Source organism: Quercus suber, unplaced genomic scaffold, assembly GCF_002906115.3.
Source record: "Quercus suber isolate HL8 unplaced genomic scaffold, Cork oak 2.0 scaffold_213, whole genome shotgun sequence".
NCBI classification, from domain to species: domain Eukaryota; kingdom Viridiplantae; phylum Streptophyta; class Magnoliopsida; order Fagales; family Fagaceae; genus Quercus; species Quercus suber.
Window position 1 is genome coordinate 280,574 of NW_027069671.1, and position 12,496 is coordinate 293,069.

The 12,496-nt window shown below is 35.9% G+C and overlaps 1 protein-coding gene across 1 annotated transcript; it reads right to left on the reverse strand.

The window, feature by feature from the left end:
• Window positions 1-215: 215 nt before the first annotated feature.
• Window positions 216-7,436, reverse strand: LOC111987714 (probable protein phosphatase 2C 75). Its single transcript, XM_024019436.2, has 4 exons — window positions 6,828-7,436; window positions 6,324-6,713; window positions 3,842-3,947; window positions 216-777 (listed from the first exon to the last, which is right to left on the reverse strand). The coding sequence occupies exons 1-4, from the start codon at window positions 7,278-7,280 to the stop codon at window positions 437-439; spliced, it is 1,290 nt and encodes a 429-aa protein (XP_023875204.2). The 5' UTR covers window positions 7,281-7,436; the 3' UTR covers window positions 216-436.
• Between the last annotated feature and the right edge of the window lie 5,060 nt (window positions 7,437-12,496).

Below are 12,496 nucleotides of genomic sequence, written 5' to 3' on the forward strand. Positions count from 1 at the left end.
CTAATTTCTACTCTCTCCATAATTATCTAGTAATCCTAATTCCTATTTTCTATGCTATCATTGGAATTCATCATTCCAGTGTGCTCTTACTATTGCTAATACGCTACTGCCAATTCTCACTAACCTCATTCCACAGTCAATTTTGTGGAGAACTATGATCGATCAGAACAGCAAAAGAATGCAATATATATTTCTCTACCGCATTCTACAGTCAATTTTGGGGAGAACCGTGATTGATCAGAACAGAAAAAGAATTCGATATACATAGCAAATGATGCCAGCAGAGGCAATGAAATTCTTTTCATCTATCTCATGGCAAATATTCTTCAATGCAACATATCTGTGCAGGTTTTTTTACCCCACCTTTTTCCCATCAAGAAACCTGTACAAAACTTCATATCAACATTAAGTTTACCTTTTCTATTCTATTTTCCCCTCAGCTCTTCTTCAGATCAACAACTATGACACTGATGTTATCAGAGCTCTTTCGTCCCAAAGCAAGGCGAGTCAGCAGCGCAGCTGCAAGTACACTTCGAGATGGATACAATGCACCGGCCCCTTCATCTTCTATCCGAGGCCCAGAATTGAGGTCTATTGCAGCATCAGGAGCAGGAGTTACTTCTCGAAGACATTCCCGTGCCACGTCACAAGCTAATTCACTTGAAATAACATCCCACAAGCCATCACTTGCGAGGATTAAGCACTCATCTTCTGGTTCTCTTTTTGTAAATGTTATCTCAGGCTCTGATGTTACAAATGGTTTGAGAAACTTATCCCCTGTTGAAAGAAAAGGTGAGAATTTAAAACACCTTAACTAAAAAAACCTTTTTAAGCCACCTAATTTTTCATTTGCATCTTCACAAAAAAAGAAAATGGAAAAATAAATAAATAAATCACTCACTACAAGGACCAATTACGAGTTAACCAAAAAAAGTTGCTGGATTGGTATTATTACCACCAGCACTTCCGCAATAATGGTCAAATGATAATATGAAGTCCTCAAGGGGACCTTGAAAGTCACAAGTTTAAAAGCATATGCTAAGGACATCCAGACCCATTTTCCACCAATATTTAAAAGAAAAGGTTTCTCCTATTTTGCCCAAAAGAAAAAAAAAAATCCATACAAGGTCACTTTCAGTTAAGCATCAAAAAGAATAGAAACAAATCCTGAGAAATATGAAAGAAACTCATTTTAAATGTTCTGCAAAACAAATGCGATGAAATCATTTTTCATATGGTTCCCACATAGCCTTCATAATTTTATTTTTATTTTTTAAATCCACAAATACCATAATTTTTTTTTATTGGTAAAATAAGAAATTTTATTATCAAAAAAAACAAAACAGGATCCCTTGTACACAGGTTGTGTACCAGAAAATCTGTAATGCTAGCAAAAGTTACATAAATCTGTAATGCTACTCACGAAAACTTAGCTTCAGCTCTGGCAAAGAGCGTTCAGTCCCCTCAAATGTTCACATGTTTTGTTCCTTCCAAATTATCCACATAATAAAAAGAGGAATGGCCTCCCATACATCTATGGATTGATGTCCTTCAAACTCCCCCTTTCAGCAAAACAGTAAGTCCACCACCCTCCTAGACATGACCCACCAATCCGCAAATATCATAATTACATTGATATATTATAAATTCTTGTCTTTATAGGTGCTCAAGTAAATTTTATATTGAAAAAGAATCTCCCACTCAGATTCCAATGTAATGACAGACCTGCTAAGCTTCTAGTCCATATTATAATTGCATAATAGTAAATTTCCTAACAATGTCAAGGAACCCTTTTTACACTTAAGGACATACCAGAAGATGTTCATTATTGTTCAACCTTTTTCAACATGAGAGACGAAACATCTTCAAAAATAAAGACATGAATTAAGAATGTTTGCCATTGATGACCATGGCAAAGTTTGTTATACTGGTTTTTGGAAGACAACAGGAGGGAAAGATCAAGAGGCAAGCCAAGATCAGACTAACCACTTCATCGTACTGGAAGTTCTCCTCAGAAAACAGCACTGTACTTGGCCGCTTCAAGGATTGACCTGCTTGATGCACAAATAGCTGAATCCTAATGTAAACTGACACAAAATGACATAACCCATCTGGCTTCTCAATTCACCAGAGTTCCTCACAATTTAAAGGGTTTACCAGAGAAAAAAAAAGAAGGAATGCAGTCCCTAACTACAACCTTCAAGAGACGCATTCAATCATTAAGTCAAAAGAGAATACATTGTGAAAATGATAAAGTCACATGTTGTTAACTTAAATGGTGTACTAACAACCATAGTTTCAGAAGCATTTTCATTTGCTAGAACCACTTAAAAAAATAAGAAATGAAAAACCGCTTTCAATTGAACTTAAATATTTCCTTATAAAACCACAAAAAGGGCAACATGCAGAAACAGCAAAAATTAATCAAATAAATGTGATGAAAAGCAATATGATCTATATGATATCTACATAATATATATGTAATCATTCCCCGCTTAACAATCAAGATGCCACCGTTACATTACATTTTAGATAACCTTTAAGCCCTTATTTAAGTACTGTTCTGTGGACGCACTGAAATATTATCTGGGATGGAAAGAGTGAGACTCTTTTATCCAGTGGGAATCCCTGTAAGCCAACGATGCCCCACGACAAGGTAGAACTGTTGCGAAGGGGACATGATCAATAGAACCTGGCAGGGGAAGTGGCACCCATTCCCAACCAGTTCCGCAAAGGTATCAGAGGGACAGTTATAGAGTATACTACCTATATACTCAGCTGTCAACTCATGATCACTCACATATGCAATGAAGCAAGGAGGTCTACTCTTATTTAAAGACACCCAAATGGAACAACATTCCAAACTCTAGCTTAATAAAAAATTATGGAAATACTTGTTACTAACTTACTCCTAATTACCTAAAACATTAATTTTTGAGTTTTATTTTTTCATTCATGAAGATAAACCAACTGCTACTAGGGGAGTCATCTGACAGTTATCAGTAGTGAGAGAACAAGCATGCGGTCAACTCTAGCTAACAGATTTATTCCCAACCTTTTTGTTGCTTCACCCGATAATGCTTGTTCCTTACCACTATTAGAAGTTTAGGTGATATATTCAAATATGATTTATCGCCAATATAAAGCAACAAGCATTATCCATGTCAAACATACACTGATCAAATATTGTATATGAGGATAATATATATAATGTTTATGATTAGCCAACTAAAATGATCAGAAATGTCCAATATGACCCTTAAGGATTGCTCTTTAACAAGACAACTTTTCCATAGTTGAAAGCAATAAAAGGATATGTCATATGTTAAGTTAAAAACCATTGTGAAAAGAATTGCATGGTGCCGGCATACATAATCAAGATTGGTACGTGAGGATTCGCACAAAAAGATCAGCTATCACCCAAAGTTCTATTTTCAAGCTGAGGCTGAACTCGTACTCCGGCTGCAGCACACAGTATCATTGAAAAAGAGAAAAAGAAGGGAGGGGGGGGGGGGGGTGGGGGGAAGTCATATTACACTCTGTGCCATCCAAAACAGACGTGTTCAGCATGGAATTAAATACCTCCCCGTTTCAATAGACTCCATCCAAAATTGGGATTTTTAAAAAAAAAAAAATTAAAGTTTAATTTGTCAATTTTTCATTATATGAAATAATTTCTTACTCATTCTGAAGTGATTAAAACAAACAATCTATTCTGAAAGATAACTCTCAAAATGTCCACAAATGGTAATCATGCAATAAGAACATTTAGGAGTCATACCATGTGCTAGTAAATGTAATTTGACAACGAAATAGTTTGGTCAGATGTGTAAAATATTACCTATTGCACGGGACATTGCAAGAATGCCTGCAACTCGAGCTCCATTCCCAAAGATGACTCGACCCCCAGCAGCTTCAATTCTGGCCAGTTCATCTGATCTATCAGGCTGCAAATAATGCTTACAGTCATCCACATAAAGATTCAAATAAAAACTCTACATATGCATAACTCATTAAAAAAAAAAAAACTTTAATACAATGATTCGTTTAAAAATAGGGTAAAATATCATTTTCGTCCCTAAACTATCACAAAAGTTCGTTTTTCGTTCTTCAAACTTTCAAAAGTTCTATTTTCGTCCCTAAACTATCACAAAAGTTCGTTTTTCGTCCTTAAACTTTCAAAAGTTCTATTTTCGTCCCTAAACTTTGCCAAACGTATTGATTTTCGTCCCTCCCACATCAGCACTCTGTCAAGCTACGTCAACACTCCGTCAGAACTTTTTAAAGTTTAGGGACGAAAATAGAACTTTTGAAAGTTTAAGGACGAAAAACGAACTTTTGTGATAGTTTAGGGACGAAAATAGAACTTTTAAAAGTTTAGGGACGAAAAACGAACTTTTGTAAGTTTAGGGACGAAAAACGAACTTTTGTGATAGTTTAGGGACGAAAATGATATTTTACCCAACAATTAAATAAAAACTCTACGTATGCATAACTCATTAAAAAAAAAAAAAAACTTTAATACAGGGATTCGTTTAAACAATTACATTATTCAACAATCACTCAACAAGGATACCTCCTAGCACAAGAAACACTACAACATAAATGGGTATCAACCTGTCGTATTAGCTTCATTGTGAAGTAAATTATTGAAGAAAATTGGTTATATATGGACTTATAGCTACTTTTAATTTTATTATAAATGGCTTACAAATTGACGTATGATTAGTGTAATAGCATCATCATAATAAATAAATAAATATTTAATTTACTTTTTTATTTTGTGTTTAATCTACATCATTACCAGAGTACCTCAATAAGTAAATTAAGCAACTATTCCTTATTCCTAGCACGAGCTTTTCCTAAACAAAATTCTCATCAGCTCATGAGTCAAAAACACTAGAATCCCACGAGTCCAAATCCTCTGTCCCACTTTTCCTGTTCCACTCTATACTCCACCAATAAATACTTACCACGTGTTTACCTAATTAATTAAATATTATCATTATTAACTTATTAATCCTACAGTTATTAATTAATAGTATCACGTGGCAAGTATTTATTGGTGGAGTATAGAGTGGAGTAAGGAAAGTGAGACAGAAGATTTAGACTCGAATCCCACCTGTATTTTCAAAAAATACAAACAACAATACTAAACAAACTTACAAAACAGCCCTTCATCTATCCTAGTCCTTCCCAAACACCAACTACATGCAAAACCATGTCCCATATTCAGATTCTCTTAAAAAAAAAAAAAAAAAACTTGGCAAAAATACCACGTGTCAACCATGTAAAGCGAGTACCAAAAAAATTTGTTTCACACTTTCACGTCATCAAATTCAAAATTACAAGAGTGGCCAGGAAAGAAAGAAAGAGAAGAAGAAGAGATAGAAGCGAACCTTGTGATCTTGGGAAAGAGGAATAGCGACTCCTCCACGGCAAAGGACGGCGCGTGAGTCACCACAATTAGCGACGATAATGTGGTCGGGCGTTAGAAGTGCCACCACGGCGGTGGACCCACCTAGCGCCACCTCCACAAGGTGGCACCCACACTTGTATCCCACGCACCCACACGCGCACGTGCTTAATGCTACAGCATCCATTCTCTCGAAACTCTTCCTCATAAAAAAAAAAAAAAGACTTTAATACAGGGATTCGTTTAAACAATTACATTATTCAACAATCACTCAACAAGGATACCTCCTAACACAAGAAACACTATAACATAAATGGGTATCAACCTGTCGTATTAGCTTCATTGTGAAGTAAATTATTGAAGAAAATTGGTTATATATGGACTTATAGCTACTTTTAATTTTATCATAAATGGCTTACAAATTGACGTATGATTAGTGTAATAGCATCATCATAATAAATAAATAAATATTTAATTTACTTTTTTATTTTGTGTTTAATCTACATCATTACCAGAGTACCTCAATAAGTAAATTAAGCAACGATTCCTTATTCCTAGCACGAGCTTTTCCTAAACAAAATTCTCATCAGCTCATGAGTCAAAAACACTAGAATCCCACCCGTATTTTCAAAAAATACAAACAACAATACTAAACAAACTTACAAAACAGCCCTTCATCTATCCTAGTCCTTCACAAACACCAACTACATGCAAAACAATGTCCCATATTCAGATTCTCTTAAAAAAAATAAATAAAAAATACTTGGCAAAAATACCACGTGTCAACCATGTAAAGCGAGTACCAAAAAAATTTGTTTCACACTTTCACGTCATCAAATTCAAAATTACAAGAGTGGCCAGGAAAGAAAGAAAGAAAGAAAGAGAAGAAGAAGAGATAGAAGCGAACCTTGTGATCTTGGGAAAGAGGAATAGCGACTCCTCCACGGCAAAGGACGGCGCGTGAGTCACCACAATTAGCGACGATAATGTGGTCGGGCGTTAGAAGTGCCACCACGGCGGTGGACCCACCTAGCGCCACCTCCACAAGGTGGCACCCACACTTGTATCCCACGCACCCACACGCGCACGTGCTTAATGCTACAGCATCCATTCTCTCGAAACTCTTCCTCATCGCTCTCCTCCACCTCTCTTCCAATCCCCCCTCCTCCTCTTCTTCATCGTGCTCCTCTTTCGAGCTACTGTTACCACTCCCACTCTCGCTCTCTCCTCTCAGTCCCACGCGCTTCAGCTCCTCTTCCACAAACACGTGCATCCTTTCTCTACACAATGCCGCCACCTGCAAATAACAACAAAAATTTTAATTAAAAAAAAAAAACAAAGAAATCTTTTTATTTTTTTGTAAAAATATATATTACGAATAAGAAGAAGAAGATGAGAGAGCTATATATACGTGAGGTCCTCCATGGCCATCAAACACAGCGAAAAAGTGCACTGATCGCCGGCCACTTATCTCCGGCCGGCACAGTCTGGTCCTAACATCTATGGCGTCCTCCATCTCACGTGACCTTCCGGCCACCGACATAGTCCCGAAAACCGGTTTCCTCTCCGGCTCCGACGAGGCCTCTCTGTAATCTCCTGAAGACGACGGCGAAGACGACGACGCCGCTGTAGCCTGTAAATCACTATTCTCCGCCGTCCGAATCCGCTTCGACTCTGCAGAGGAGCAATCCGCCCAGTTAGGATTCTCCTTCCGGTTCTGGCTCGGCGTCAGAGGCGGCGAACTCGCCGCCGATATCGCCGCCAGCCTTCTCATCTCGATTCTCCGGCGCCGGCGCTCCCGGCATTTCTCCGGCGAATCTTCGTCCTCGTGGTTAAGCATTCTCTGACAAACAACCTCCGTCATTTAAAAAATCCGCAAACCACAATTTCCGTCAAGCTCCACTCTCCTCCGATAACCATCTCTGCCTTTTTTTACGTTACAAAAAATCGAAAATAAATACAAAACACTGAAGCAGAGAAAGTTATGTGTTTTTTTTTTTTTTTAATTTAAGAAAACGTATTGTATTGTTGAAGAGAGAGAGAAACAAAGTACGCAACGTGTTGCGTTGTTTTTCTCTATGTGTAAGGCATTCGGGCAAGCCAACTCTACGGGCAGCTGTCTCACCTGCCCGTGCTGCCCTACACCGACCATCGCTTCCTGCACTGTTGACACGTGTCCTCGGAGACGATCTATTTTCCGTAAACGTCTCTTGCATTTTTTCCAAATTTCTTCTTCTCCAGTCAATTTCTCGTATCGCAGGATATTCACCCAGAAGTAACAGAACTGAGTACACGTGTCATTTTTCTGACAAAATGGTGGCCCCCGTTGTATCAACTGAAACTCTACAAGTGGACCAATCAGGAAATTCCACGCAAGTGAAAAAAAATAAAAAATCACTATTGAAAGCACAGAAGAGTGTGTGGGGGCCACGTTGTTTACATTTCTAGCAGTGTTGTTTTCGCCGAATGTGTTTTTGTTCCCTTTCTCTCTCTGACTCTCGTTTTCTTTTCTCTCTCCTAGAACTGCGAGGCAGTACATACGTGGCGTGATAATGGAGCTCCAGCGTTTATGAATTGACGTGTATGGTATAGCATTGACACGTTGGAGAGCTTTCAGGGAAATAAAGCTACTGTCACAGGTATTTGTCAGTTGGTGTCACATATGACATAACCTCTGGCTAATTGGCTACCTGGTTTTCAAAGCAGCACATGGATCATGGATGGTTTATAGAGAAAATCTAGAGATTCACGAATAATTCGACAAAAGATTTTGATACATGAATGCCGTAGAAAGTAATTAAGATATTGGTTTGATGTCGGTACTTGGCACATATGATCACTAGAGGAATTTTTTTTTTTTTTTTTTTTTATATGGGAATAACTAGAGGAAACTTATTAACTCATCCAGTGGAAAAAAAGTTATCAAATTTTTTGTGTTTAAACCAAATTCCAAATTAATTTGTTTTCTACTTATGTTTAGTAAGGTGTGAAAAGAGCAAGACTTAAGTAATGTATTTAAGTATTGTTTTTTATGCTCACTTTTTAAGATTTTATCATGCGACTTTCTTCTTATGAACGGAAATGTATTTTTTAAGTTAAGTAGCTATATATCAAAATCTTAAGACGAGAATCTAAGAAACAGTAGTTAAAGTATTATATATAAGTTTTGTCCAAATGAAAATATAAAACTAAAATATTGCAATAAATAAAAACTTTAAGTCCATATGACATAAGAAATTGAGAGAATATAGTTTAGAGGATATAAATTGACACTTTTTTAGACCTTTGTATGAGCCCAGACTATGTGTGTTGCAAAGTAGGTTGAGAACACTTGCAACACGTAAAACTCGTGGAAAGTTTCTAGTACTCAAAATTTTCACCCAAGTAATGGCTTCTAGCTCTTGTTATTTGTGGCTAATTATTTTAAGCAACTCATTTTAGCCCCTAAAGCTTGGCTAGCACTACTGGCTACTGGACAGGGGCAAAGCTAGAGGAGGGGGGGGGGCATATTTTTCTATAAAACAAACCATACCCCTAACATGAAATAAATAAATAAATAAAATACAAATTTTTATTTGATAAAGTTTTAAATTGCAACAAATTTTCACAATATTTTCACAATACTCTTATTTTTGGTTGAAATGCATCTCAGAATAGATATATTTTATTTTTATTTTGACCACTGATATACTAATATTTTAAGTTATTGTAAAAATATTGTAAGATTTTGTAGTATTACTCAAACAACTCCTCCTACTTTAAACATTGAGCCTGACACAAAATAAATGTCATTGCCACCAAACCTATTTAGACTTTTGACCAATTTCAATTATTTTTCTTTTTACTTATCCAAATTTCTTTCCTTTCATTTCAGTTTAACCACGTGGAACTCAAATTTTACCCATAATAATAATAATAATAATCTTGTATGGCACTAAAGTTGTAAAGCATCCATTATTTATTTCTCCTTCATTTCTTGCACTTTCATAATTTCAAAATTTTATTTTTATCATAAATAAATAAGTAGAAGAATAGAGAAAGAAAAGTTGAAATTTATTTTATCAATTTATTTTGAGGAATCAAATTAAATGTCTAAATTTGATGTATATGGATTAATCTCTTACTTTGATGATTGATCGTCAGGAATGTTTTACAATTGTTTATTTATATTACAATTATTTAAATTTTAATAGATTTTGTATGACAATTATTGTTGTTTATAATTTTATTATTAATATCGATTTATAATTTTAGGCTCTTTTGTATTGTTTTTTAATCTCCCTCCCCTCCCCCCCCCCACCCCCAAAAAAACTGAAATCTTGGCTCCGCCACTACTGGACACCTATAAGAACAACTTCCAAATTAGTTGAAATGGCTAGGGAAGAACACCCAATCAAAATTAGTCAAAATATTTCCCCAATTGTGCTTAAATAAAGTTATGGTTTTTCCCAAGCAAAGGCCAATTGAAAAATTGCCATTATTCATCATTTGGGGCTCCTTTACTCTATATTGGCGATATGGTTGTGCCTTTAATTAGGAGAAATTATAAAGTCCTCTGGTGAATCACGTCACTTGTCCATCATTCCACTAAAAAACTTCCACTTGTTTAAAATTTTTGAGTTAGTAATTAATTTCTATTTAAAAAATATATATATAACTAACAATTTTAAACAAGTGGAAGTTTTTTAGTGGAATGGTGGACCACATCACTTGTCCACCATGTAGATCTTATAATTTCTCCTTTAATTAGGTCTTTCTTGTAATTGAATTAATTAATCAACTTGAGTAATTGATTTATTTAACTAGGATCAATTTATAACTCAACATAATAGTTTGATATTAACATTGTGCACCTCCTCTCTCAGCTCCAAATAATCCTCCAAATCAATTTTCTTTCATTTCTCCATGCATGATTCTTGCTTCTTTTTTTCTTTTTTGAGTTTTCTATTGAGCTTCTCTATAGGAATTTGGGCTGTCCAAATGATCCGACAAACTGATCTACTAGAGCGACTCGACCGAAACCAATTTGATATGGTGGTTGTGGTGATCGATAGCGGGTTGGCGCATTCAGAATCCAATTTCGGGGGGTCTAGTCTCTATTTCTTTCCTCCAAAACTCGAACAAATTGACCTAACCAAAAACTGAAGCAAACTTTGGCAAAATCTAAGTCAAATCCAACAAGTTTTTGGCCGATCCATTGAGAGATCTTACTAGATTCGACAAGATTTCTATCGAATCCAGTAAGATCTCATCGAATCTTCACCATTTTCTGTTGGAGTTGCAATTATCACTGCCTCTTTTGGATTCAACCGAAACCGATTCGACCTGTGAAATAACTAACTTGATACAACTCGTTGAAGTTATTGATTGGCAGTGGGTCTTTCATTCTACCATCAGCCAGAATTAAGTCAAGTCTAGGTGGAGCTCAAACTTGATCTAGGGACAACCCTAGTAGGGATGCTTATTGTTTATCCACGCATTCACTCAACCATTCCTAGTAGGCCTAAATGTTTTATCATTTGTCTGTACATGAATGCCAAGATGCCCATTTGGGCCATTTTTATAGTGATTCCCATTTTCCAATTTGATTTTAGGTTTAACTATATTTTTACATTTTACTATAAATATATTTTTTTAAATCTGTATCTTTACATAATTTATTTCCTAAATATATTGAACTACTAAAAATAAGCTTTTCCAAACATACTATTTTCCCATGATTAAAGGATCTTTGATTCCTACGAATTCTTATCATTTTAGCACCGGAAAGTGAAAACTAATTGGTGGATCTGTCAAGCCATGTATAGAGTAGTTCTTTATTTTTTTTATTATTATTTTTAAAAAGGTAACTATTCTTACAAACATACCTTTTTTTTTTTTTTTCTTTTTGCTTTGAAAGGCTTACAAACATACCTAAGAATATATTACATAGCATGCGGGATGTGATTCACGTGAATAAAAGAGTGATGTGAACTCAAGTGTACTGCTGTGAGGTTAGCTTCTTTCCCTTAGTATCCCAGCATTTTGAGCAATAAGCTGAGTCCAACACCTGGCGATAATGTCAAGTAGAATTATAGCATTAGCATTGCATGCGAGATTTCAATATTGGGGGTTGCGGATGATGATGATGGTGACGGCGTACCACTTTCTCAAATGTCAAATTATACTATTATTGAGGTCTAATAGCGGTCGCGGTCTTATAATCTTTTTGGTTCAAAATAAAACGCATACACTCCACTCAAAAATAAAGGCATTGGAAATGACCAGAAGTAGACTTTTATGAAATGATTAAGCCAAATCATGGTCGTTGGAATTATTTTATAGATGACAAATTTTTTTTTTTTTGACAATATATAGATGACAAAATTTAAGCACGGTATTTTAAGTGTTGTTATTTTAAATTTAATAATGTAATTTTATCCTTATAGATGAAAGTGTATTTTTAGTTAAATACAACTACATAATTAAATTTCAAGAGGTAAATTTGAAGAATAACACCTAAGAACTGTATTTAAGTTTTATCATTTTATAAAATATTATCGCTTTCTTTAAATTAATGGTGTGGGATTAAATTTTGAATAATTTATGATTTGCATTTTAGGGGGATTACATCAGTTTAAGACATACTAATTGTGGGGCCTGTGAGCCTCACAGCCTCGGCCCATCACGAAACAGGCCCAAGGCCCAGGCCGAGGAGCATATGCCATTTTTTGTTGGTGTTGCTAGGCTAACTTGGGGGAAGCCTCTTTTCCCAATCCACACCGAGGACCACCTCATCCTCGGCCTGACGAGGGGGATTTTAGAGAGAGAGAGACTAACCCCAAAGTAAGCTGTCATTCTCACATTTAATGCATTCAACTAACTCCCCCTGGCCGCATTAATGGGGAGCTCCCCCTGGCCGCATTAATGGGGAGGTAACCCTTGGCAGGATAACGTTGATCAGAGTGAACCACTTGAGTACCGATAAGGCCTCTGATGGGACGGATGGCCAGATAAGAAGGCAAATAGATGATCAACAGATGGAGAGAGGGGATAGGAAGATGAAAACTATAAAAGAAAAGTTAGTAAAGTGAAGAAAGG